Below are 26,988 nucleotides of genomic sequence, written 5' to 3' on the forward strand. Positions count from 1 at the left end.
TGTCACTGAGCTGGTGGGTTGGGTCACATCTCATCTGGTAATGCTGTATCTTCTAACAAGTAATGCTGAGTTTTATTTGGGCACCTTTTATATCATTAGTTACGTTTTTCTCCTCTCTTCAGGGTGACACAGGCTCCCCTGGACCACCAGGCTTACCTGGAACAGTAAGTGAGATTGTGTTCAGTACTGTAACAATATTGAAGGCATCATCACATTTTCTCTGCACAAATTCCTCAGAAACAAATATTTTCAAGTTCCTTACTTCTCTGCAGGAACTTTAGGACCTGTTTGCTCTGAGATTGTCTCCCTTTGCAATATCAGGATGCATTTGGTCTTCTTATTTTTGGGGAAGGCTGTGCCTTCTTTTACCTCTTTGCAGACAGCAAATTTTTTATAACCTTGCCTTGTGATAGCACTTAAATTGATTTGTTTAGGAGCTGTGGGAGCTGTCCAAAGAAAATCACAGCTGAAAACAGGGAGTACATTCCTGCAGATTTTCCAGGGTGAGCTAGATTTTTTCCCACTTGGATCTCAGGATAAGACCAGTTCACTCAATGAACAAGTGAACAACAGCCTGTCTTCCTAGGGAACAATTCATCATTGTCCAGGAAGAGCAAAGGGTTTCACTTCTCACTGACATGAACTTTTGGGGTGGAGCATTGAGCTCCAGAGATGATGCAGTCACCCAGAGCTTCCCTGGTATATGATGCCATGCTGTGCTGTAATTCCAGAAAGATTCTCTCAGCCCAGATTATTCTGGGTTCAGCACTGGATCCAACACAAAAACAAGTCTGACCTGGCTGCCCATACCCTTTCTGCTAATAAAAAAACAACCAAACAAAAACCAACAAAACAAAACAACAACAAAACAAACAAACAAACAAAAAAACCCAACCAAAACCCAACCCAACCCAAACCAACCCAACCCAAAAAAACCCAAAAAAACCAAACCAAACCAAACCAACAACAACAACAACAAAACCACAAAAAACAAAAAACCAGGCCATAAAACCAAAAATTTATTGTTTTAAATATGAGCCTGAAAAATTACTTTTGTGAGTCTGAGTATAATTACAGGGATGTTCACTGGTGATTGAACCAGCAACCACTGAATGTAAATACACGAACCTCACGGTTCCCTCCAGCAAGATCGGAGTAAGCAGCTTGCAATAAGCACTATCATTGCAACCAGAAGACTGATCCCAGTCACTGATTCACCAAAAAATGGCAGATATCTGCTCATCATCTCTGCTCACCACAGCTGGATACAGCTGCCACAGATTATGGAGAAAATTTGAATCAAGGTCTGTTGGTGAAAATCAAGTGCCTTGAGACCTTCAAGCAGCAATAGAGAAGATGTCAGAATTTATTCCCTGACATTGGTTTGGCCTCTCCTGTCCGTGCCAAACTATGCTTCATGTAAGAAAACTCCATGTGTATCACACATGGTACAGCATGCCTAGATATAGAGAAGACATGCCTGACTTCTCAAATTCCTGTGTTTGTATAGAGAAATAATTTTTATTTCAGCTGTTAAAAACAGGTGATGATTTTGACGTCTTCAGTTCTTCAAAGACTATTTTTTCTTCCTAATCTTATCAGCTTTTAAAAAAGATACTCTTTGTACAAAACTTTGTCATTATTTTGTTGCTAGTCCTTCAGAATGACTATGTATTCCCTAAGAAAATGATGTTGAGATGTTATGTACATGGTACAAAGCAGAGAGAGAACACACCGAGGTCAACCTTGGTGTCAAGAAATTTAATAATATAGAAGATGGGTCCAAGTGGAAAAGTGAACTGGAGATTATTAACAGTAAACTTGATAAAAAAGTCAAAGTTTTGTTTTGTTTCATAGCAGTGGGACCTACAGGATGTTTCTGAGTTTATGCTCATATTTCAAATACTCTTGAAAATGTCTGATATTTGTGGGCTTGTTTCCAAACAGCCAGATGTTACAATGAGTTGCTCGTTTATAAGCCTGGTGGATGTATGGAATGTGTAATCTGTAATGACAAGGAGAATACAAGCTATTGCATTTCAAGAAAAATAGGCAATCCTTAACACTCTGGTTTCTGTTCCAGACAGCCTTCTTCACCCCACACCCCAGGATTCCTGTAAGTAACATCTCTAATAAACATGGCCTTTGGTTATCACCTCTTGTATTTGATAGACACACAGTACCTTAGTGTTTTCTGAGTTATTTAAATGTTTTCAGTAAAGAACTCAGCTTGTGTCTGGTTCTGGGCATCTTCACCATGGTAACCAGCCATGATGAGAAGTCCAAAGCTGTTCTGGTAAGAGCAGCATTTAAACCAGCAGTGCCTGGAACACAGCTCTATGCTATCCCAGCCTCTTAAACCAAGCTTAAAATGAAGTTTCATTTCCTACTTGCAGCACATGATCTTTAAAGACCCTTCCTATCCAAACCATTCTATCATTTTACAAAGCGATGATTCCTCTACACATGTCTGTGGCTGTTAGATTTTGCACTACTGTGCAGGTCACATATCAAGGACAAAGTGGAAAAAAGAATATTAAAAAAACTTCCTCACTTTACCTGTTGAATTACTTACTCCCTTTGCAGTCTTGTTTTCCCTGGTAATATGTGCCTTATTCCAACTCAGTAACACCATCACTGCCTACGATTGTACTGACTGTGCTTTGTTATTCTGCTGTCTCGAAAGAGTTTTGGCACTTGAAAGGTCGTTATACAAAGCAGCTTCCAGGCACAACCATACAGATTTTCAGCTTTGGACCCTTTGCTTGAGCCACTTTAGGTGGCCCTGTTATCTTTCTGAAGAACACTAGATGGCATCAGGGACTGCCTGGTTAAAAGTTGTTCTAACAGGATGCTACTTGTAGAGTAAAATTCCTCCCATTATTTATCACAGATGATAATATTTATTCATAAGGCATAATAAGTACAAGCATAAGTAATATTTATGCAGATACATTTATTTTGTCTGTTAGAGAATCATTTGAAAATGGACTTTCAATTCCCAGGTGTTGTAGAAATGATTGGCAAATAGCTGATGTGAATAAAATTCAAGCTGATTTGTCTGACTCTGCATTTGACTGATCGCTATTCCTTGCATGTGTATGTAGCTAAAATCACTGATGTTCCTAGTCTTCCTTGATTGCATAATTGAAACACTTTTTATGATAAATAATGAATAAGTAATGATTGCTGTTGCCTGAATACATATGTTCATATCAATATATAAATATGAGTATTCGTGTAGTGCCTGGTTTATTCCAGCTAGTTCCAGAATCGTGTGCTTTCCATTTCAATTTACAAAAAGTAGAAATATGGATTTATTGATTATTGTACTAGAGCTCAGGACAAAGCTGAGGAACCTCTCTCTGAAAGCATCTTCAGTTTGCTGTAAGAAGGAAGAACAAGAATAAATTAATCCTATTAGCCAGTGATGGTGGTGCATGAAATAATGTACTGACATTGCAGGAGGGAGTGGAAGCTGCATGAATGTATGGAGATGTTAACAGAACCAGAGATCAGGAATAGCTGCGTAGTGCACACCTCTGGAAGTGCTCAAGATGAGACCCTGAACACCCTTCTCTTATAACTGGGATAGGGAACTGTCTGTATGTGAGATCATTCCCCCAGCTGTAGGGTATGTTTTCTATGAGGGAAAAATTTTTCTGCTTTTAAACTAAACATTTTTTCAATTACTATCATAACAGAACAAGAAGTCTAGACAGGAATCTCCAAGTCTTAGAGCAGCTTCTGCAAAGGACTTTTAGGTCTGATGAAACAAAACTGATATCCCACGCTACGATAAATGGATAACTGATTGAAAGAGGCCTCTTACCAAACAGGACTAGTGTGATTTCCAGGCATGAAAACAGCCTTTCTTTCTCTCTTTGTCTTGTTTTATATCAGGGTGAACCTGGACCAAAAGGGGAGAAAGGAGATCGAGGAACCAGCGGAGAACCTGTAAGTACAGCCAAGGGTTTCTTCAGTTGGTTTTGAACTTTAGCAACGAGAGGACGTGAGAGATGCATCTTTTGGAGGGAGAGGGTGGGACATGCTTATCCCATATTGGGATGCCTGTCTCATCAGAAATAGCCCCAGTGGTTCTTGTCTTTGTACTGTGGTGTGGCCCAGCTAAATTGTGCATTTGGCTACTGCATTTTTGTTCTGGACTGCTCTTGTTCTGGAGTCCCCAGAAGAGACAGAGTTCTGCACAGTCACTTCTGTAAAAAGCACTCTTTTCTCTCTCAGCGGGAGGAGGGAGAATCATCTCCTTCTGCTCATGAGAAGAAACTAGCAGTTTCCTTCAACTCCTTCACCTCTCCCTCTGTTTTTACAGGGATTACCCGGGATACCAGGAAAACAAGGTGCCCCAGGACCTGCAGGAGTCCAGGTAAGAGGGCCCAGCCTTGAAGAAAGTCTTTGACATGACCAGAGAGGAGTGCCCTCAAGGTCTATATCACTGTAAACAATTCTTCCCCTATGCACTTGCAGCCCATTTCTTCTTTGTCATTGTTAAAAGTTCAGGGACTTTTTTAGAGGTATTTACTCAGGCCAGGCATCAGGAGAAAAATTAACTCAGGGATATAGTACTTTTGTAGCATGATTGGCATTGTCTGAGAGACTCCTTCCAAATTCATGATCCTTCAAGAGGGCACCTTGTACTGGTGCCACAGGTCTCGCAGATAAGTCGCTGCAGTACATCATCAAAACACTGCAGAGCAATCAGATTCAAGCCCAGTCCATTTGACCTTGAGTGAACTATGGCTCATGTGAAATGGTTGTATAGTCTCAATCATCTTCTGAATCTTTCTTGGCTCACACATGTTATTTACTGTCATCACTGAGGTGTTTTCATGTCAACATGGGGAGGTGTTCACTCTGCCTTCATATGTGCTGTGCCCCAGCCATATAATCAGAAATATTTGGCCATCAACAGCTTAAACAGGTTAACAGCAGTCTTAGCATTCTGAAGAAAAACCTAAACAAAGAAAACTATAACACCAGGTAACTTTTAACTAACATCTGCTAAATGGGATATGTTTCAGCGAGTAGAATCTGTCCTGCCAAAATTCTTCAGAAAGGGCCCCGTGATAGGTAGGACTAGGACAAAGCTCTGCCCCGGGATCTATTTTGACCATTTCTAAATTACTGATGTTTGTTTTTGAGAACTGCAGGCAAATATTCCTCTGTGAAGGGAGATGATCAGAGTTCAGCTGGAAATGAAATAGCTGGTAGGCCTGCGAATAGGAAGGAATTTCACCCAGATAAATGCCTGCAAGTTTCAGCATCCTGTGCTGAGGAGAATCAGCCTCTGAGTTGATCAGCCATTAGTAATTCTTCTTAAGTCTCAGGGTTTTATTTTTATATTTTCTTTTCTTGCTGCATAGAGAACCAGGAGCTATTTCCTCAGCAGTCAACAAAACCATTGCCTAGTGCACATTCGGGCATCTTGAACTCTTTTTGTCTGGCAGGCAGTCCCCTCCCATGTCTAATCAGCTGGTATCTCTCTCTTCTTTTTGCTCAGGGTGCAAAGGGGGAAAAAGGAGCCCGAGGAGAAGCTGGAGCCCCTGGAGGGACTGTGAGTAATTACTTCCCTTGCAGCATTTTTTCCTGGCAGTAACACTCCTGAAGGGACACTGAAGTCAATGCCTTCCAGCTTTGGAGTCCCAGGCTGCTTAGACACAAGGCACATCCTAATCCACAGCTGGAAGAGTCGCTGCTTGTGGGCAAACAGGCCCATTTGCACCAAACAAATCAATGCCTCAGTCAGCCCAGCTCGAAATTGTGCATCTCTTACTGATGAAATCTCCCCCTGTCTAACAGAACTCCCTTTTCTGTGTGAGGTGCTGGTGGAGCTGGTGACTACACTGAGATATGAGCCCAGCCCAGGCAGGCAGCTGGAGCAGGGTGATGCTCATCAGCAGCCTGAATTGCTTTTTGATCACAGTTGCTTTCAGGCTTCCTTGTCAATTCTGATTTTTTTAATACCAGCTCATCCAGAGGACTCATCCCACAGCCCTTTTTGAGATGCTTTGTAGGGAATGCTGCTGTTGCCTGGCTATGTGCTAAGGAACAGTAAAGGATTTCAGTCCCTTTTTATTATTGTGAGAGCACATAAGACCTTTGTGGCTGAACAAGAGGCCACAGACTTTCTTTGCAAGCAGAGAAGGAAGAAAGACTGAAGAACTTTTTGAAATAATGATTGAGATAGAGGATGCTTGTGATTAAGAGGAGGGAATAGGACTTTGAAATTATGCATCTTAGAGCACTGAAATTTCTTCCTCCACCTTTGTGTTCATGGTTTTCCTTCCTGGGCTGGTGCTTAGACGTTAGAGCATGGTGTGAATAACACCAAGGTCATAGGTTTCATCCCTGCATGGGCCATTCACTTAGGAGTTGGGATTGATAATTCCTGTGGCTCTCTTCCAACACAGAATATTCTGTGATATTGTCCCTGAGCAGTGCTTTGACCCTAAACCCTGAACTGTTTATTCCCAGCTCTCTTTCACTCTTGGTTGAAGAACCAGTTAGTACTTTTGGGGAGGAATATAAAACAAAAAAGGGCAAAAAACATATCCCTTCCACCAAACCTACCCATTGATTTTACTTCTTTGCATACCCTCCTGACAAGGAGGATGTTAATGATATGGAAATGCAGGAATGCAGGTATATACAGGCACTTTCTTTTTTTGCCGTCCTTTCACAGACTGCCCCTGCTCCAAGTATTTCTACTGACTCACAGACCAGTACCTGTAAATAACACAGAAATGAGGAAACCTTTAAACCTCTGCTATGAGGAAAGGCTGAGAGAATTGAGATTGTTCAGTCTGAGGAGGAGAAGGCTCTGGGGAGACATTAGAACCCCTTCCACTACCTAAAGAGGAACTGCGAGAGTCTGGAGAGGGACTCGTGACAAGGGCATGGAGTGATAGGACAAGGGGGAATGACTTTAAGATGAGAGTAGGTTTAGATTAGATACTAGGAAGAGATTCTTCACTATGACAGTAGTGAGGCCCTGGCACAGGTTGCTCAGAGAAGTTGTGGATGCCCCATTCCTGGAAGTGCTGAAGACCAGGCTGTGTGAGACTTTGATCAACCTGGTCTAGTGGAAGGTGTCCTGCCCCTGGCAGGGGGTTGAACAAGATAATGTTTAAGACCCCTTTTAACCCAAATCTATGATTTTATGAAATACCTGAATGTAGCCCAGTAATCCCAAACATCATCTCTATGGAGACATCATGGCTAGGCTTCGCGAACGAAAATTTGAGTCATAAATCACCAAATATATGTCCTCTAATGTTCCCTATGAATTTTTAGGGACACACATGGGTTTTCTCACCCTACAAAGCTTTCACCTGCAAATGGAAAAGACCTATAATTCAGAACTATACATTCTCAATGATTTGGGATGTTCATCTGTTTAAGTGCGAATGAGTGTTTTCAGGTTTTGTTGCCCAAAGCAAGGTGGAATTGTCAACAAAGAATATTTTGTTGATCTAGATTTTTTTAATGACAAATCAACATAAATCTGTTCTTTTGATGTTTCTGGCCCAGACTTTTCTTCCTGCATCTCATCTAGATTTAGCATTTATTTTGGTGGAAGGTAGCTTTAAGCTCTGGTGGAAGGTAGCTTTAAGCTCCCAAAGACAACCTTCATCCATTTTGTATTGTTTCTTTCTTCTTTACACTAAAAACTTTCTCACAAAGATGCTATTTTTTACTTTTTGCTTGTACAACACCTTGTCTGACATGAAATCCAGTCTCTCTTGGAACATCTTGTTCCTATGGTGATACAAGTTGTGACTTACATATGTACACACATACTTCATTTTCTCAAAACAGGGTGTGAGTGGACCAGCAGGGCCTCCAGGCCCAAGAGGTTTGCCAGGAAATGTGGTATGTATGCACCAGTGTATTTGTTTTCCCATCTGTGTCCTGATTTCTTTATTTAATGTGTTTAGTTTTCCCTTCCATGGGGATTACTATCAGGTTAAAAGGCTGTGTTTCATTACACTAGTTTCTAATTGTTGAATTGAAAGATCTGGAGGCACCTGGGAATGGTGTATCCATGAAACATCTCATATTCATTTTTAGCAAGAGGGAGACATGGAGCTGCTTCATTCCTCACCAAAATGTCAAAAGCAATTTTTGCTGCCAGCTCTTCAAGAGAAAAATTTCAATGGTTATTGTCTCTCTGATTTTGTTCTCTTTGCCTTGTTTTCATTTGTCCTTTCCTATTATAAACATGACTTCTTGATACAAAAATAGCATGGTAAACTCCCCTTTTTGTTATGAAAGCATGAAGGCATTTGATCCTACAATCAGAGCCTTGAAATCAATGTGGTGTCCCCCTTACCTCGGCAGATGTTCAGCACTGTTATAAAGTCGTGCATGATAAAACTTTTCATGTTGGCAAAATCTTTGGACTAACTCTAATCCCAGCTCGACTGGTGTAATTTTCTTTCTAGTTCCTGAAGTTCTCTGGATTTAGCCTGGAGCAGATAAAAACCACCATTTAGACCTCATTTTATATATATGTATATATTATATATATATATGTGCTCAATATAATGTATTCGAGCACAGTGATTTAGCATAGAGGACTCCTTGAGCCAGAGTTTATTACCTGACCAATCCAAGACAACCTAAATTACCTTTCTACTAATTGTTAAGATACTTTTGATTTAATTGTATCAATTTAATGATTTAATTTCAAACTGAAAAGTGATGTTGAAAATTAAGACCTTTTTGAATTTCATATTCCATTAAGCAAACTTCTATACCAATAATACCAATAATACCAATGTATTACCTATAAAAGCTAATATAGTAGGAAATAGTTTTTAATGGTGCAGAAAGGAAAATAATTATCACATCCTTTCTGAGGTCAATCCAATCTTAATGGTGCCAAGACATGATTTCACATCTTAAAATGGAGTACTACTCCAAAATGTGTTTTGGTGAGTTAGAAAGTTACAGTATCTAATTTAGAGCTCTAAATCATCTATATTTTGACATGGAATCCTTTGAGAACTCCCAAGATGTGAAAAGGATCAAAAACTGAAATAGAGGATAAAATGAACATAGCTATGTTTCCCAATGTTTGGCTTTGGAGAGCAGTAGCCATAAAAAAATTAATACTGGGAGGATTTTGGCTTCTCTGATAACTGGGGGGATAGTTCGTAATGGATCAGAAACTGCTGAGGATTTCACAAAATGAAATAGAAAGTTAGTACTAGAAGCAGAATGCACAAATCTAGGATTAGGTCTATTTCTGCTTTTGCTGTTCAGCTCCCCTTTGTATTGAAAAAAAATCCTCCTTTAAGGACCTGGCACACAGCTCTTCTGTGGTGTTCTCTGGATTACAGGTTGTCTGTACTGGGAAATGTAGAACTGATACTAATCCTTGAGATAGATTGTACTGAACATGCAGGTCTACCCCTTTACTTTAGGATCAAATACTGCCTACAAAGAAACTTTTAAGCTCTAAAGTTCTTTTCTCTCCAGGGTGTGCCTGGAGGCCCTGGGCTGCAAGGGAAGACAGGAGAAAAGGGGGAAAGGGTGAGTTTGTTCTTTGATGGATTTGATTCTCTTTTTCTTGGGTATTTTAAGTAACTGGGACAGAAGCAGTCTGAACTGGGAAATTATTTCATAGGTTCATGTACGGTTAAGACACATGGGCTCATTAGATCATCTTGTCTGAACTCCTCTATTACGTGTGCTATGAGGTTTTTACCCTGTTGCAGCTTTATAATTTACCTAATAAACCACCGAGATACAACTGGATAGAGTGAAGCCACCACTACACATTTTGAAATGATGACCTTCTGCTGTCCTCATTGCCTGACAAGGGCTGGCATTCGGTATTTTAAGAAGCTCCTATTCATCACTGTGAATCCAAAACTGGAAGGAAAAGTGTCTTTTATGATTAGAAAACAGATTTCTGCTTTCCTGATAAGCTGTTATAACTGTACCATTAGTTCAGCTTTCCACTGCAGTCTTGCTTACACTTTACCTGCTTTGCCTCAGTCTTATGTCCCATCTCATGGGCTTTCTGAGGTCCGGGGTTGGTGATTTGGTCATACACTGCACCCTGCCCAGAATGCTGGAGTCCTGAGCTTTGTTTGCTGCAGTAGGAATGATTAATTGGAAACATGGCCCCATATATCCATATATTTAGGACTTAAAAGGGAATGAATCCCAGCCCCTTCTGTCAAATCTTCTACCAAATTACTGAGCTCCACCTCAGGGTCAGGTAGGGACCAAGGGTGCTCTCATACAGCATCGTGGATAGAGTGAGAAAGAAGCAACAATATATTTTATTGATATAAGACACTGAGTTAACAAAGTTCAATGGTAAATGCCACATTGGTTTAACAAGATTCAATGTAAGTACTCTTGATTATTTACTGCATAAAGGACAGAGTCAGACAGAACTGTCAGGGAGACCCTTCCATTGAGTCATGAGGTTCAGGAAGGATCCCCTTGTGTTCTAAACTCCTCAGAGAGGAATTTAGGTGTGGCTGGAACCAGACTTAGTCATAAACTTGGTCAGCTTTTTGTGTAAAGGATTATATGTGTGCAGCCAATTCTTTATATCGTTTATCTAAGGTTTCAAAGTTTCAACATGCTTATTCCCAATTCACTTACTGAGTGTCTGGTGTGCTAATGTTGCAATTTGAGGTCTGTTTGAAGTTTGAAGTCTCCTTTTTCTTTCTTTAAGGGAAATTACAAGTGCCTTGAGATTACTGAAGGGAAAGACTTTCTATAAAAGAGTGTTTCCTATGATACCAAAAGGAAACCATAAGGGAAAGCTAGAAAAAAGACATATCTTTCAGCCCCAGTGAAAGACCTGAGACAGGAATGGTCTTTATTAGTCTGCTAAGAGTTCTGATGGATTGTCTTCTACAGGGTGATCCTGGAAAAGAAGGAAAAGTGGGCTTTCCTGGGCCACCTGGTGTGCCAGGGCCTGCTGGAGAGCCAGGTTTACCTGGGAAGGGTAAAGATGGAGCACCGGTAAGTCCAGCTGGCAAGCTTTGTTCTTGAGTAGTTCAACATGAGACAGACAGGCAAGACTTCTGCAGGAGAACAGTGGATTTACCAGAATCCATGAAAGGTCTGGCTGTGCAAAATGCCCCAGATCATAGCACTGCATCTAAAATGGTAGAGAGAACTGAAGCTGTATTTCTGAACACTGAGCCCCTTTTGGTGTGCTGTGGTGGCCCCTGAAAATGGAGACCTCCACGAGGAGTAGCCATTGACCTTGTGACCAGTAAAAAAATTATTAGCTTGGTGGAGGGTCCCTAAAAGCATTTAATTCTATCCAAGTTGGCAGATGATTTAATTTGCTTACATGTTGTCAGTAAGATACTGCCAGGATGGTGTTTAAGTCGGGGTAGGGGCTGGTGGTGGTACTTGCTGCAGGGACTATATCAAAGTCCAGGCTCCTGTTTGGCTGGATGGTGACTGTTTTCTTGTTTTGCCTCCACCACTTTAGGGGGAAAGAGGACCACCAGGCTTGCCAGGACCCCTTGGACATAAGGTGATCATGGAATTCTTCGCGCAGTGCTACTCTCAATCATTTGAACTGGAAAAAAATTATGGTGAAAATATGGTCTTTTTTCCCCTGAAAAATTGAGTTTGTGAAGCTTTCACTCAAAAACACAGTCCTAGACTTTTAGGAGCTCCCTTTCTCTATTATTCCAGTATGTCTGTTGATGTAGATACTAAGATATAAATTGGCTGTGTAAACTTTGCACATTTAAAATTTCCTTCAGCATAATGTGAATTCAACATAGACTAAGGGCTAAATGCACATTTTTTCAGGGAAACTGTGATTGGACCCTTTAATCCATACTGCTAAAGAGACATTGCATGGCTCAAGGATGATCTACTCTTGAGACTATTTGTCAGGCCCTCAAAGAGCATTCTTCCATAGCACTCCTTCCCTTCAGCACTCCAGGGAGGTGTGAATTGTTTTCCAGTGGGACCAGACAGTCTTGGTTTGCCCTCTTATATCGTAGTTAAGGCAAAAGCTAACTAGCTGATGAGGTTAATGACAGTAATTTCTTCTGCTGAAAATGTTGCATATTCCCTTACAAGTGCACAGCAAATAGAGAAAGGAACAAACCAGCAAAAACCTTTTCTTCTGGAAGCATCTGGATTGTGTTTGAATCTCCAATAAAACACATCAGAAATTCCCCTCTTTGAATTGACCATGTCCTGCTCTGGGTTGGATGAAGAATAGGATGTTCAAAGAGATTCTGTAAATGTTATAAGGAAGATTATAGCATTATGAGACTCAATCCAACTAGGTCTCACACTTTTGAAATAACCAAACTGCTATGAATATTTCTTTCTATTTTGCTGCATTTTGTATAAATGCATTGTAGCCTGTTGTATATATCTTTGACAGTTTAGACCACACACTACACCCACAAAGACACACACAAATAGACAGAGAATTAACATAAAAGTCAGAAAAAACCACTAAAAGTAATCTCATGAAATATTCTATTCAAAATCTACAGAAGAAGGTAAGAATCTTAACCGTGCACAGAAAATACTACTGAACTTTCTGTATTGAAGTTATCTCACTCTACTGGAGTGTTTGAACTAATCAGAATATAATTTTTCTCACTGTCCTAGCAGTATTGTTTCTTGATGGAATAGGATTAGTTTAAGAAGAGAGAAAGGGAAAAAATAGGAGCTATTGTAGATGGAAATTTGGGTAGGCAGAATCCACAGGTAACAATTTTTGTATCATGATTCTATACAGCTAGAAATAATGTCATAATAAATGACATAAATAAGATTCATTTTTATAAATTTACTACAAATGTGAGATCACATCTTACACCTGCAATGCAATTCATAAAAGTCTTATTGATTTCTCCTTATAACTAGAAAACAGATGTTAAAGTATTGTAACTGAATTCTTTCTTAGCCCTCTGTCTGCAGTGTCCATTGAGTAGAGTCAAGTTGTTTTCTGTGCTAATCAGGTTTTGCTTCGAAAATCCTGTTTTCTAGAGGGGAGGGTTCTCCTTTTGTAGTACAGTGCTCAAGAGAGAGAGGTAGAAGTGTTGACTTATTTTTCACCAGAAGAATTTCATACACTACTGTGAGTAGGTCTATGCTGGTAAAGGAAAGGAGTATATTAAGATGTAATAAAACACCCTTAATTCTGTCTTCCCCAGATAAGTAATCCGTATTTGGCAATTTTTGTGACTTAGCCATCTACTATAGAAATAGAGAGAACCAAAAGTGTATTATAGTGCTTAGTGCTTCCCCAAGCCAAGGAGAGTTCCTGGTACTCTGATGAAGTCACTGTCACTGGAAGTATTCAGGAGGCATCTGGATGTGGCTCTTGGGAATATAGTTTAGGGGTGATTACGGTGGTCTTGAGTTCATGGTTGGACTAGATGGTCTTGAAGGTCTCCAACCTTGATGATTCTGTGAAATGCAGGGAATTGGATACTGTGCACTAAAATTAAATGAAAAATAGTTACAGAGGTTGTGTTCCTACTCACATATGACATGGCACACTCTGATGTTGTGTGAGTGCTCTCAGAGATGGGCTGTGGCTCCTGTGATAGAAGAGGACAGTTTCCTTGGAATGATGAGACATTAACTGTGCCAGGTCACCCTTCCTGCCACAGCCTGATATTGTTCCTCTGTGGGCAGAATCGGATCAGGATGTATCAGTGTGATGTTCTACAACCTGATTACATTTCAGCACATTTTCTCATCAGTGCACAAAGCCTTTAACTTCTTCCTTTTTTTCAGGGTGAAAGGGGAGCTCCTGGCCTCCCTGGACAGCCAGGAGACAGAGGTGTGCCAGGAATCGGCCTGGCTGGACCTCCTGTAAGTAGCAGATTCTGCTGCAACCTGTAACAAGGTGAAAAATTACCCTTTGCCACCTAAGGAATGTGTTGCCTGTGCTCAACTTTTCCTGTGGGACATCTTACCTTCTAAAGGTGCAAATTTCAGACTAGTCCAGAGGCTGCCATTCGTGGCTCAGATATCACACATCTGTTGTTGAGGGCTCCTGGTGCATTCAGTTTTAGTTGAAATAGAGAGGTAGAAAAACTACTGTTGGAATTATTGGTATCACTGGCTGTCACTCCTGAACTTTCTGCATCATCCTGACATGCTGGTTGTGGATGTGAGTGGAGATCTGTGCTGAGCCAGCAGCTCTGGTGTACTGGACAGATGTAACCTTGCTGTTACCCCGTTTGGAGGGATGACTGTTACACACATGCCCACATCAGTGACATAGTGACATTCTGATAGCAAAATACAAAATCAGATTGCTTAAATTGCTATGTTCCAAAGGGACCATCATCCCCATAATTTCCCACAAACATTTAGTTAGTTGGACCTCATCTGGCTCCGCCCTCATCTCCCGCATATTAGTAGGTCACAAGGTGTATCTGAGAGTCTGCTCTGGAAAATTCGCATTTTCTATTTCTGGGGTTTGATCACTGCGGTACTTCTCATGCACAACTCCTCTTGAGATGAGGGAGATTTGGGAGTGTTGTGGCTGTAGCCCTGCCCAGGGACCTCCAGATTTGCACTGAATTTGCTACTGAAATATGTTCCGGCAAAAGCAAACTCTTTTTGTAGTTGTAATTACTAGAAGACATCTGAAACCTTGCATTCTTTTATTCTCTTACAATACCTTGTACATACCATGATCCTGTACCAATCAGTAAATGTTTGGCTATCAATGCTCTGTTTATGTAGATATAATTTTCCCAGTCAGTACAGGGAATTGCCTTGAAATGACAAGTCGTATTGCTTGGTAATACTGACACTTAATAGTTGCTTTCACCATGTTGAATTCTATCTTAGTTAAAGCAGATTGGGTCAGTCATGTTTCACACTGTGACTGTGTCATGGCCTTCATAGTCGTCATGGGGTTACCTGTGACTGAATATTAGCTGTGTGTCATTTGTTAAGATTTATCTAAGCAGCAGTGGTGTTCCTGCATTTCTTAGTGTTCAGTCATTAATATTAAAACTAAAATTAAGTTAACAAATGAGTATCTGGCTTGTTGGAAAGTCACTAGCTTGTGGGTGGTTCTTAATCACAGATTTTTAGATTCAGTACAGGGTTAAATGAGTTCACTTCTGCATCCTGATGTACATAAGATGACAAAGTTATTCTTCATTGGGGCTTTAGCATCCTCGTATCCTGGAAAACAAATGACTAAGAACTTGACTACAAATGCAGAGATTACTTGTCTCACACCAGTAGATTGCTTTTTTTTTTGTGTCATTGTTATTTGCCCACTGTCAGGATGTGTAGCCACCTACACACCACACTATTCTCATATAAGTTTTATTTATTTAATCTGCCTCATTAAATACTTAAAAAAAAAACCACAAAAACAAATGATGAGTATAATGTTTTTTTCCCACTGTTTTTTCCATCATAACCTTAGGTCCAGTGCACAGACTCTGGAATTTATAAAAACCACTGCATAACCCCGAATCTATCAGGCTGAATCCCACAGAAAAAAAAAAAATCAAACAAAAAACCAGAATAAAATCAGTGGAGCTGCTTCAGTGCATATTACATACTGAATTAAAAGTGTCAGTCTCTACCTCTTTTACCAATGTAACCAAATTGTGTTTATAATACTTCAGCTTCAGAGCTACAAGCCAGCAACTCTTTTTAATTGAAACACTATATTTCCTCCTGTGCCCTTAACCTCTCTCAGGCTTTGTTCCCTGCACAAAAAAGTATTTACAGATGAAGATTCTTTTTTACCTTATCTGTTAAAGTATTGAGTTACAATTGACATAACACTGAGCCATAAACTCTAGCATTAGCAGAGTATATTCTTCCCAACAGAAGAGGGGACTGCTCTTCTGTGAGAACTGGGGTGAATTCACACATCTATGCTGAAGCTGCCCAATGGGTGTGTGTGCTGAATAAGTAGAAAGGTTTCCGTCTTGCCCTGCTTTGCCCTGTCAATATTACCATGGGTTCAGAATTATGCATTCAGCCGTTGCTTGAGCGCAGCATTAAGGTGTCGTGCACGGAGGACTGTATGAGGATTAGTGAGTTACTGTGCCTGAAACAGGAAGAAAAAGGAGAGGAGTTATAGTGTGAACCAATTTATTCAAACACAGCCCCAAGGATGTGAGAATAAACTTTGTTTTGTGTGTGTTTGGGATACCAGATTGATTCATCTGTGCTGGACACAAGTACTGCACCAATTCTGTGGTGTTCCTTCAGAAGTGAGTACTTTCTAGTACCTCACTCTACTCAGTTGCTCCTTTTTAAGTTGCATCTCGAAACAGATAGAATACACAAGAGCACTAGACTTCTTGCTTTGACCTAAATTAAAGAGCTCAGAGGTCCTGTGGGATGTCCCAGCCCAACAGATGTTGTGTTTCTGTGTGGTTCTGTGTCCCCAGAGCCAGCCAGGGGCGAGGCTGAGCATGGATTGTCAAAGGGCATATTCAGGGCACACACACACTCCTGTGCACAGCCACGTAGACCAATGCAGAAAATAATCCCTTAATGCTTCAGGACCCTCCCTGATCAGCCAAAGGGGGATGTAAATTTTAAGTGGTTTTATTGCTGTGTCTTTTCTGTTTGCAGGGCCCTGCAGGACCCCCAGGAGACAAAGGGTCACTGGTACAGTATGTCTTTCTAGCTATACCCAAATTTTATGGAGAGGGGGGTAACCATAGTAATTGTGTTTCTACCAGTGATTTCATGAAGGTACATATAATTAATTTGGTTTCGCCTGAGAGTTGGTCATAGAGTGGCCAACCCTCCAAAGGGGACTTGGTATTAACAGGTCCTTGTCTCCTATATTGAGCTGTGAGAAAGAGTTGATTGAGAATTTTGGCCTGGGGACAACTTTTCCTTATGTGTCAATAATCTTACAAGAGAAAGAATCAGTTACTTTTTCACCCTTCATTCAAAAATATATATTAAGGCACATAATTCAGGACACACTACTACGCCTTATAGTAGTAGTAGTTGAGCCACAGCCTCAAAGGTTTTAAATAAACAGTTTTTAAGCATTTTTCTTACTGAAATCTTACAGATTTTGGTATTCACCAAACACAATTAGTTCCTCAACATTCAATTTTACAAGGACACAACCCATTGTTGTGAAACAGATAACTGTACCATGTTCTCACAGACACTGGCATGAATTTCCAGCACAGTAGCCAGTCCTAGCCAGTGCGATATCTTGGCACTGAGAAGATGGACCTTCTTTTCTCCTCTACCTTCCTGTACTTGCTCATATTTTCTCCCTGTTCAAAAACTTGTCTCCTATAAAGAGTCATTATTAACTTTCCAGTCAATGTATGTGAAATTTGACTTTAGCTATGCTCATGAAGTCCCTTGAGGCACAGAAATGATGGATACTGGAATAGTGCATTGTGAGATTTAATTATATTTTTTCTTAAACTCTCTCATAGTTGTTTAACTACTAGTTAATTTTACCTCAATAACTATTAGGTTGAGGATTTCTTTTCTTCACCTAAGAGGCGCTTCATAAATGCTGTTCATGTTATTGGGTTTGTCTCTTCTCTCCCTTCCAGGGTCCCCGTGGTGTTCCTGGTATCCCTGGACCACAGGGGCCTCCTGGGCAGGATGTAAGTAAAAAAAAAGTGTAAGTGCTCAATAAATTTGTCAATGCTTGAATCTAATATTCCTGAAAATTTATGCTTACAGACAACTGCAGTCACTGAGTGTTACTAGGATGGTCTAAGGGAGATGATTGACAGAAGTGGAACTCTTACAAGTTAGGATGTCAGATGGGAAAATGGTTGGGATAAGGATTGCCTCAAGGAAAGTGGTGGACTTCACCACTGAACAGTTTTAAAATGACACTGGAGAATGGCAGCATACACTGGGGAATGATTCTACACTGGAAAAAGATGGTTGTTAAGCTCTCTAGGAACTTCTTAGAAGTCTCTAAGTACCCCTGTAGTATTTCTATGAAAACAGGGCCACAGCTGTTGAAAAAATTCTTTATGAGTTCATTTCGCTGCTGCTATTGTTCATGTTAGATGACATTTTAACCTCTTGGTACATTGTCCTCTCTCCTGCTGTCTCAGTGGGTGAGTCATAGAACTGAGGAATAGAGAGGAAAGTGACTGAGTCCCAACTGGAAAACTGTCCCCTCTCACTGCCTGGTTCTCTTGCAGTGCTGAACCAGAAAGAGGAGCGTTTTTTTCTCTGTGATGTGGAAACCAGTCCTCTGAAGGAGGCTCTGAAGATTTTGAAAGGCTTGATCTTTGGATCTGTGCCTGTTGAGAGAACACTGTGGGGATGGGGCAGTGACCTTCTGTAACTCTCCTTCTCAGCACTGTTTCATGATGCTGATGTTTTATGTCTGAAACGGGTACCAGTTTCCACTAACTCCACAACAAGCAATTTTCAGCTCTAGTATGGCTTTATTGACATACATCAGGTGGCCTAAAAGTTTTCTTCCCACCTACTTGTTGCCCAGAGGGGTTGTGGATGCCCCCATTCCTGGAAGTTTTCAAGGCCCTGGGGCTCTGAGCAACCTGGTCTAGTGGAAGATGTCCCTGCCAATGGCAGGGAACTGGAATGAGATGATCTTTAAGGTCCCTTTCAACCCAAATCATTCTATGATTCTATAATTCTGTCATTCTATACTTGGTCACCAGATGAATGATAATGTCAGGAAATTCTTCCACAGCCCACTATACTAGAAATGGTCCTTTGCCTCCATCACCCTGTGTCCCTGAGCAGCTATGGATGTGGGATCGATTGTGTCCTGCTGACTGTCCCTAGATCTCCTCACCTTCCTTCAGATGGCTGAGATTTTTAATCAAGAGGTTTTAAACATGAGATATGATAGATGGGTTTATTACAACTGTGTTGTGTGAGGCAAGTGCCAGAGGCAGCTTTTCAGTATCTCTGACTCTTCTCAGACCAGTGTTAACTGGTCAGCTCTTGGAGAGGCAGCACTGCAGTCTTTACAACTTTTTTTTTCCCCTGCAGAAGACTAAGTCAAACAGAACCATTCCTTGTGGTACTTGTAAAACACATTCTCTACACTTACTGCACATTCCAGCATTTCTGGTGTTACAGCAGGGATAACCTATTTTGACAAGATCATGCATTTGCAGTTTCTTGATCTCCATTTTCATTTAACTAGTACAGAGCATTTTTTGTTCTGTTTATACCCTCTTGGATATCAATGAAGTGTTCCTGCATTCTCTGAAGCATGCCCAGTTTTGTACTCTGCTGTGTTCAAGCAGTATGGCATCAGTTAGGAAAGATCCAATTTGAATTGCTAATATGAATTTGCCATGCAACTCCCAAGCCATTCAGTGTCAATTGCCTTAATGGCTTACCTCAGAGTCTTGTATTTTACTGTGGCCTTTGCAAATGTGTTCCATGTTTTTTTCTGAGGCAGAAAAAAATCTTTTAAATCACATTTACATACATTAAATTATTCTTTTCATTGTTTTTTCCAGTTGCAAACTAATCAGATGCTTGTGGAAGTGTCTGCCATAAGCCGTGGTACTCTCTCACACTGCAAAAGAGATTTACAATTGTATTTGGGAAGGTGAAAGAGTCAATACTTCTTTTGCAATAGTTTTGGCTAGAATTATCTCCCGTAGGTGAATAAATTAATTTTTTTTTACATGACTACCTTCTAACCTTTTTCTAGTGCCCTAAAAGCATGAGCCTTTTTTTTTTTTTCTGATAACACTGCTCAGGGTCACCTTTTGAAATATCTGTTGGCAACTCAATCAAATATCAAGAGTTCTCAGGACAGTGTCTTGTTTTATTAAAATTTAGGTTTTGAAAATGCTTATCTAGGTGTGCAGTACAGTTGTGCTGGTTTGGCCTTGTTCTGTTCCTCTTTGCCAAAGGCTTGGTATTTATTTGTCCTGTGGAGTTCATTATGTCCATAAAGCCCTACTAATTCTCTTATTCTGGAACAAAGCTGGGAGATATTGTCTTCTCTCATATAGATTATTTTCTTATCTTTAATTGCCTTTTTTCTTTTTTCTGATTAACTAAAGTTCTGATTATTGAAGCCTGAAAAGTGGAGTTTTTTAGGTCTTTGTTATTCCTGATGATACAACTAATTTGTTCTGTAACAGAACTACTGTATATTGTGCCTGCTTTAATGCCTTCAGTCACTTAAAAAAATTACTTGCTTTTGGAAAAATATAATCCAAATCAGATTTTAATCTGCAGTATTAAAGTAGTGTAGCCTTAAGTACCTTCTGTCAGAGAAACTGGTCAAACTCCTAGTCTGAGAATTATAAAAAAATATTTCTACATGTTAAATAATGTTATATGGATGGCTGTCTACTCCAGCTGCTGCAGATCAGGTCTCTCCTGACTGATAGGTAGATTTAAATTAGATATTAAGAAGAAATTCCTTACTGTGCATATAGTGAGGCACTGGCACAGGACGCCCAGAGAAGCTGTGGATGCCCCACCCCTGAAATTGTTCAAGACCTGGTTGGGTGGGGCTTTGAGCAACCTGGTCTAATAGAAGGTATCCCTGGCCATGGGAGGAGAGTTGGAACTGGATTATCTTTAAGGTCCCTTCCAGCTCAACCATTCTATGATTCTATGAAAAGTTTATAGGAAGATATAAGACCATAGGACAAACCATGGTGATGAGGTGCAGAGCTCAGTCAATCAAATGCATCCACCAGCACTCTTTTATGTGTGACCAGCCCCCTGTTACACCCTTTTCTGTCTACCCCTGTCTGTTACTCTCTGCTGTCCATTCCCCTGCACAGCCCCTCATGCATCTCCCCAGCTCTACCAATTCCTGCACCCCTCCCAGTTCAGAGTCACCCTGGTTTACAATCTTATCACTTGCAAAGTCCGGACTGGTCTCCCTGGAAGTGCAGCCTGTGGTTTCCTGATAGCCCATCAATTGGTGTGTGACAAGATTTGTTTCTTGTTTTCTCTGTGTCTTGGCATATTTAGTTTCTGATTTCCTCTTTTTCCCTTAATTTCTCAATTGACAAGGTCCTGGATCAGATAATCTTGCTGGAATAAGCCTCCTCACACTTCCACATGCATTCATCAATTAGTGTGAATTTCCAGATTTGGTTCCCATCACTGCCATCCTTATTTGTTGGTCAGGTTTGTGTCCTTGATGTTCTAATTTATGTCTTTTTCCTTATTTTCCCTTGTTGCATTGAAAAAAGGTCTTTGACCAGATAATCCCAAAGGAACAGACACTCTCTGGCCAAATACCCTTACACTGCATGTTTTGGGAATCATCCTCTGACTGTCTGCTGAGAGATAAAATGTTTCTGTTCAACACAACTATTTAGTACTCTTAGATTAGGAAATAATCTGAATGAGACATTCTCTTATCCTACTATTAGCAGTGAGGGCACCTGTTTAATAGACCCTTTCTGTACTTTGATTATGATAATTTTAATTAAAATAAACATTTAATTAATCAATATTTAATTAGTTTAATTATTCATGGTAACTAAGTTCCAGCATTACTGGGAAGTTAATCTTCCCCTGAGTTTACTTTCATAATTACAAAACCTTTGTGGATGCATATATTACTGTCACTGGATTTGAAAAGCAGGGTTTTCTTTTCTCAGGTTGATTTTCCTCTGCACTTAGAGGGGCAGTTACAAGGAGCTTTTCTCGGTATTTTTAGGGTAGATACACCCCAAAAAAGAATACACTTTTAAAACTCCTCTTATCTCTTTATTGCTATAATTTATAACCTATTTAAATTATTGCATTTCAAGTTTGATTTTCAGTCGTGTAATAGAACTATCCCACCATAAGCCTTTGTGACTTACACACTTTCTTTATACTCTTATATGTTTCATTATAGATTTTCTTTAAGTCATGTATTTTCCCATGCACCACTTACCTGAGCATCATTTTTCAGCATAACATCATCACAGTTTCCCTCAGTTCCCAGTTAACAATCATTCCTATGTGTCAGATTTTGCAGACTGATACTCTGGATCCTGTGCATCACACATCCACATTTTTTCTCTGTATTGGTGTGCTGTACCACTCATTGGATATTCCACTTTGTACCAGCCACTGTTGGCTGCAAGTTCCTGGAAGTGTTCAAACTTTACGAGTTCTTCAACACTGGTTGTTATTTGGGTCTGTAGGTTTTCCCACATCATGTTAGCAGCATTTCTTTTCAGTGCCATATAGTTTTTTTGGTCAGACTAATTTCTTTTTTTTTTTTTTTTTAATTTTAATTTTCTGGATTTCTCTTTTCCAGTTTCCTCTCCTATCAGCTTGTCAAATGCATTTATATCCTCCCCATCATCATTCTAGTGTTTTGATTCTGCTCTGAGCAATTTGAAGACATGCCAGAGAAGGTTTAATTTGGATATTAGGAAAAGGTTCTTTGCCCAGATGGTGGCAAGACACTGGAACAGGCTTCTCAGGGAAGTGGTCACCAAGCCTGACAGAGTTCAAGACATGTTTGGAAAATGCTCTCAGGCACATGATGTGATCTTGGGATTGTCCTGTGCAGGGCCAGGAGTTGGAATCAATCTTTGTCGGTCTCTTCCAACTCAGGATATTCTGATTCTATGATTCTATGCTTGCAGCTTGACCCTTTTTGTCAGCCTTCTCTAACTCCAGACCTCTATAGAACAACAATCTTTCCTTTACTTTGGATTCTACTTCCAATTGCCTGTCCTCTGATAATGCACTGTGTTGAAGTGCCATCATCCTGCATCTGTTTTTTTCTTTTTGGTTCGAAGAAGCATTCTTCAAAGGGCATTCTCTGTTTGCAGTTTTGTACCTTTCAATTCTGTGACTTTTCCTGGGAATTCAGTGTTTTTCAGGTTTGTCAGCCATGGCACAGAACTTAATTTCTTTTCCTGTCTCATTTATGCCCTGTTAAAGACATCACAGCTTCACATCATACAGCATGCAAGAAAGTAGGTCCATCCCTTTTTGTCTCAAGGTAATCTGATACCATGTTGATATCATAACTGTGCTTAAATCTTCCCAAGGATTTCAGTTTTATTCACTCTCTTCTTGTGTGTCTTTTCACATAACTAGAAGTCTTTTCTTATATTCTTTTAAAAAAATCTTCTTTAAATACTCAAGTTATACCGCTAGTGCCTTGTTCATGTCCCAAAGTAAAAGGCTGACAGTGAGCCCTACGGCAGAAATAGTTTATTTATAGCTGTGCTACTACTCAGCATGAAAGATATTTCTGAACTGTCTTTTCTGTGTTGCTTTTTGATATAGGATTATTCTCATGGTTCAAGTCTCTGCTTTGCATCACACTTTCTAAAGAAAGTGCTGTGTGAGTCTTCCTGAACACAGTAGGTCTGGGAATATAAGACTTGTGTAATTGTTATTTAGTCAGCCCTCTTCCCACTTGCAGAAGTGGCTGAGAACCACAGTGTAGAGGATGCCAAAAGCATGACCTGACAATTAGCACCTGTGAAAGAGAGGGGACTTTACAAACATCCCACAGTCCTCTAGATTCACTTTGATTCTCTGTGGGAGAGGAAAACTATAAACGGCTATAATGTTTCCTTATTTTTACTCAATTCCCCAGAAAGACATTTGTGGGGAATTATAAGCTAACCTTCTCCTTCCGACCTTATCTTCTCTTTATCCTCCTCTGCAGGTTTAGTTCCTTGAGAAACAAGCATTCATCCATGGGCTTCAGTACTACTTCAAGTCCACTTTAGATCCACTTCAGTTTGTGTTTAATATTCATCTCTTAGAAAGTCAAGGTAGCTGAAGGGTTGTTGCTCACACTGACACATTTAATGTGGAATAGAAGAAGATGATCAGTATATTTTCCCCTTTTTTTGCTCTTCTCTAGCAAGACATACAATATTTAAGTACTATGTGAGACACAAGGATGAAATTCAAGTTTTCCCTATAGCTCTAGTTGCAGTGTAGCACACACAGTGTGCTTCAGTCATAAATCCCCAGGTGGCCAAGTACTAACCATCTGGTTGTCTTCATAAATAATACAACAAACTGACTGGAGACAACAGACTAACCTGAGACAAGGTGACTGACAGAACAACCAGTCCCCATCCTAGCAAAACATTTAATCAATTTTTAATAGAGGTTTCCAGGTGAAAAATTTTGATAGCCTCAGATTCACCTAGCTAGCCCCTGCTGAGCCGAGACTGATTGAGTGCCACTACTTGTATCTTCATTGTATTGATCATCATCCAGATTTTGACGCAGCCCAGAAAGCCAATTGAATCCTGGGCTGTATCCAGAGCACTGTGGGCAGCACGTTGAGGCAGGTGACTGTCTCCTCCCTGCTCCTCTCTGGTGAGGCCCCACCTGCAGTGCTGCATCCAGCCCAGGGGTCCCCACCACAGGATAGACAGCAACCTCTTGGAGCGAGTCCAGAAGAGGCCACCAAGATGATCAGAGGGATAGAGAACCCCTCCTATGAGGAAAGGCTGAGAGAATTGGGATTGTTCAGCCTGGAGAAGGCTTTGGGGTGACCTAATTGCAGTTTTCCAGTACCTGAAGGGAGCCCACAGGAAAGATGGAGAGAGACTATTTACAAGGGCCTGTAGTGACAGGACAAGGGGGAATGATTTCAAACTGAGAGTAGGTTTAAATTAGATATTAGGGAGAAGTTCTTTACTGTGAGGTTGGTGAGGCACTGGAACAGGTTACCCAGAGAATTGCGGATGACCTATCTCTGAAAGTGTCCAAGGCCAGGTTGGATGGGGCTTTGAGTAACCTGGTCTAGTGGAAGGTGAACCTGCCCATGGTAGGGGGTTGAAACAAAATGTTATTTAAGGTCCCTTCCAATCAAATCTATTCTGTGAACACCCTGGGTGGCAAATCTGGAACCACCCCAGAGAGCACTCCAGCTGGGACCTGCTGCAGAATCAATAGAACTGAACACAGAAAGGTACTTTCAGATGGTCAGTAGAAACTGTTCCATTAGAAGCAAAAATAGTCAAGTAGGACAGTTTTTATATGTGGTTAAGATAGATGGAAGATATTTTGTATGCTCTTTAAGGTTCTCAGTGTGGATAGAACATGCATATGTTTGAGCGATGACACAGGGTGATGGACCAGGTGGATACAGGAATTTAGCAGAAAGTGGTTTGGGGGAATCTCACCAAACTATCTTAAAACACCACTGCAAGGATACTCTTGATGAAGATTTCTGTCACCATCTGGACAGTGACCAACTGTTCTGTCAGAAAGATTTGGTTTTCCATGTGAGCATTAGTTTACACAAAGATATTACAATAATCTCTAGATGTGGTTTTTGTTTTGTTTTGTTTTTAACAAACTAATGACTTGCTAATGACAGGTAAGAGAAACCCATTGAGGGGTGGGGATTGTCCCTTTTCCAAACCATGACTTTCTGGGCCTAAAATTCTAAGGATGCTAAGTGATTTCTATGCCTTCATCTCAGGAAAACTGAAACCACTACAGCTCCCCAAACAAACAAACCTGTTTGCAAGGTCTCAATTTTGCATGTTACAGATGCCATGAGAGATTTAAAGCTTCATCCTTCACACTATTGCAGTTCATAGTGTTTCCTGTGACCAGAAGACAAACTAAAGCAATTTCAATCTCTGTGTGACTGAAATGAATCTAGCAAGGTCACACGGTAGGTAAATGAAGTTTAGGAGGAGTTCAGAGGATGTTAAAGTTGCAGGTATTGAGTTTACTGTTTGTCATATGCAAGGAGCAGTGCTGCTGAGCAGCAGACAGTAAAATGTGTGCTAATCCAGAGCAGTCAGTAGAGTGTAAGAGCAACCTGGGGGTTATTGTATGATAATTTCACATTTCTTTTCTTTCTTTTGATCTGTAGGGTCTGCCTGGAAATCCAGGGGAAAGAGGACCTCCTGGAAAACCCGTATGTAACTTCATTTTTGTGTTACATCTTTCTTTTAACTCAGTTTGCACCTGTACACCTCAACTCAGAAGAGCGCTCCGGTGCTTTTCTGCTACTGCTTTTCCCAGCAGAGTAAAGGGAAAAACACTAAGACCCACTAAGGGGTTATGATAAAAATATCTGTGACAACTTTAAGATGGTACGAAAGTAACTGGATATTCTGCATGTAAAAAGCCAAAATTTTAAAGGCACCTTTTTAGCCCCACTGTGCAGTGCCCTCAGCAAGAACTCGTCTCAGATGTGATGAAGTGCATGTTTATCCCAATGAATCCTAGGCAAGGAAAGGGAAACCAATGAGCATGTTCAGGAAAAAAATCTAATGTCTTGTTGCCTTTTAAAATTGTCTGAGATAATGAATTTCTCATTCCACAGGGTTCCCCACCCCTGCTCTCTCCAGAGGACATAAATCTCCTAGTAAAGGTAATCAGCCTTTGATGAGGGTGAGAGTTTATCTGTGCGTTTGATTCAGACCTGACTATCATTCTGTAATGGGAAAGTGTCTGACTATAAGTCCAAAAAGTGTCTTAAAACACTCTGTCAAAGCTTGAAACTTGTAAGTCTCCTACTTGCACCGGTATTGGAACAATAGAGCTGACACTGGAGATCAAAATACCATCTCTGGCAGTGAAATGACCTACAAAGATCCCTATAAAAATTTTGAGGTTTTCTCAGTTATTTCAGAGGCACGCATTCCCAAGGAGAAATAAAAATTATCCAGTAGTATTATCCAAACCAGAAAATGGAAACCAAATTAATAAAATATCTGATTTTTTCACATATATCTTCAACAGTGACTGGAGTAATCTTGAACTGTGTGTGCAAAGTTAGTTTGCACTGTGCATCTGAAAGGATGAAGGTAGTTAACCCCAAAAGCAACCATGTTTCAAAAGTGATGTTCTCTCTGATTTTACTCTCCATGTAGAGAATTGTCTGGGAAACAAGTCAGTCTTTGGTAGGTATTGACTACAAAATCCTTTACAGATTTCCATGGGCTGAGTTGGGAGTCTTTTAAGTTGTCTTGAAATATGGCAAGAAATCCTTTCTTATTGATTAAAACAAACTAAACAATTGCCTTCTTTTACTGACAACATTAA

The 26,988-nt window shown here is 40.3% G+C and overlaps 1 protein-coding gene across 1 annotated transcript in view; it reads left to right on the forward strand.

Moving 5' to 3' along the window:
• Positions 1-26,988, forward strand: part of COL22A1 (collagen type XXII alpha 1 chain) — a gene marked incomplete at its 5' end in the record, with an annotated part of 204,959 nt that overhangs the window by 150,915 nt on the left and 27,056 nt on the right. Inside the window, 14 exon segments of the mRNA XM_032713141.1 lie at positions 123-164; positions 2,084-2,116; positions 3,904-3,957; positions 4,334-4,387; positions 5,522-5,575; positions 7,840-7,893; positions 9,505-9,558; positions 10,909-11,013; positions 11,495-11,539; positions 13,783-13,860; positions 16,612-16,647; positions 17,571-17,624; positions 25,811-25,855; positions 26,267-26,314. Coding sequence (XP_032569032.1) covers positions 123-164; positions 2,084-2,116; positions 3,904-3,957; positions 4,334-4,387; positions 5,522-5,575; positions 7,840-7,893; positions 9,505-9,558; positions 10,909-11,013; positions 11,495-11,539; positions 13,783-13,860; positions 16,612-16,647; positions 17,571-17,624; positions 25,811-25,855; positions 26,267-26,314 — 756 coding nt within the window.

This window comes from Chiroxiphia lanceolata, chromosome 1, assembly GCF_009829145.1.
Source record: "Chiroxiphia lanceolata isolate bChiLan1 chromosome 1, bChiLan1.pri, whole genome shotgun sequence".
Taxonomy (NCBI): domain Eukaryota; kingdom Metazoa; phylum Chordata; class Aves; order Passeriformes; family Pipridae; genus Chiroxiphia; species Chiroxiphia lanceolata.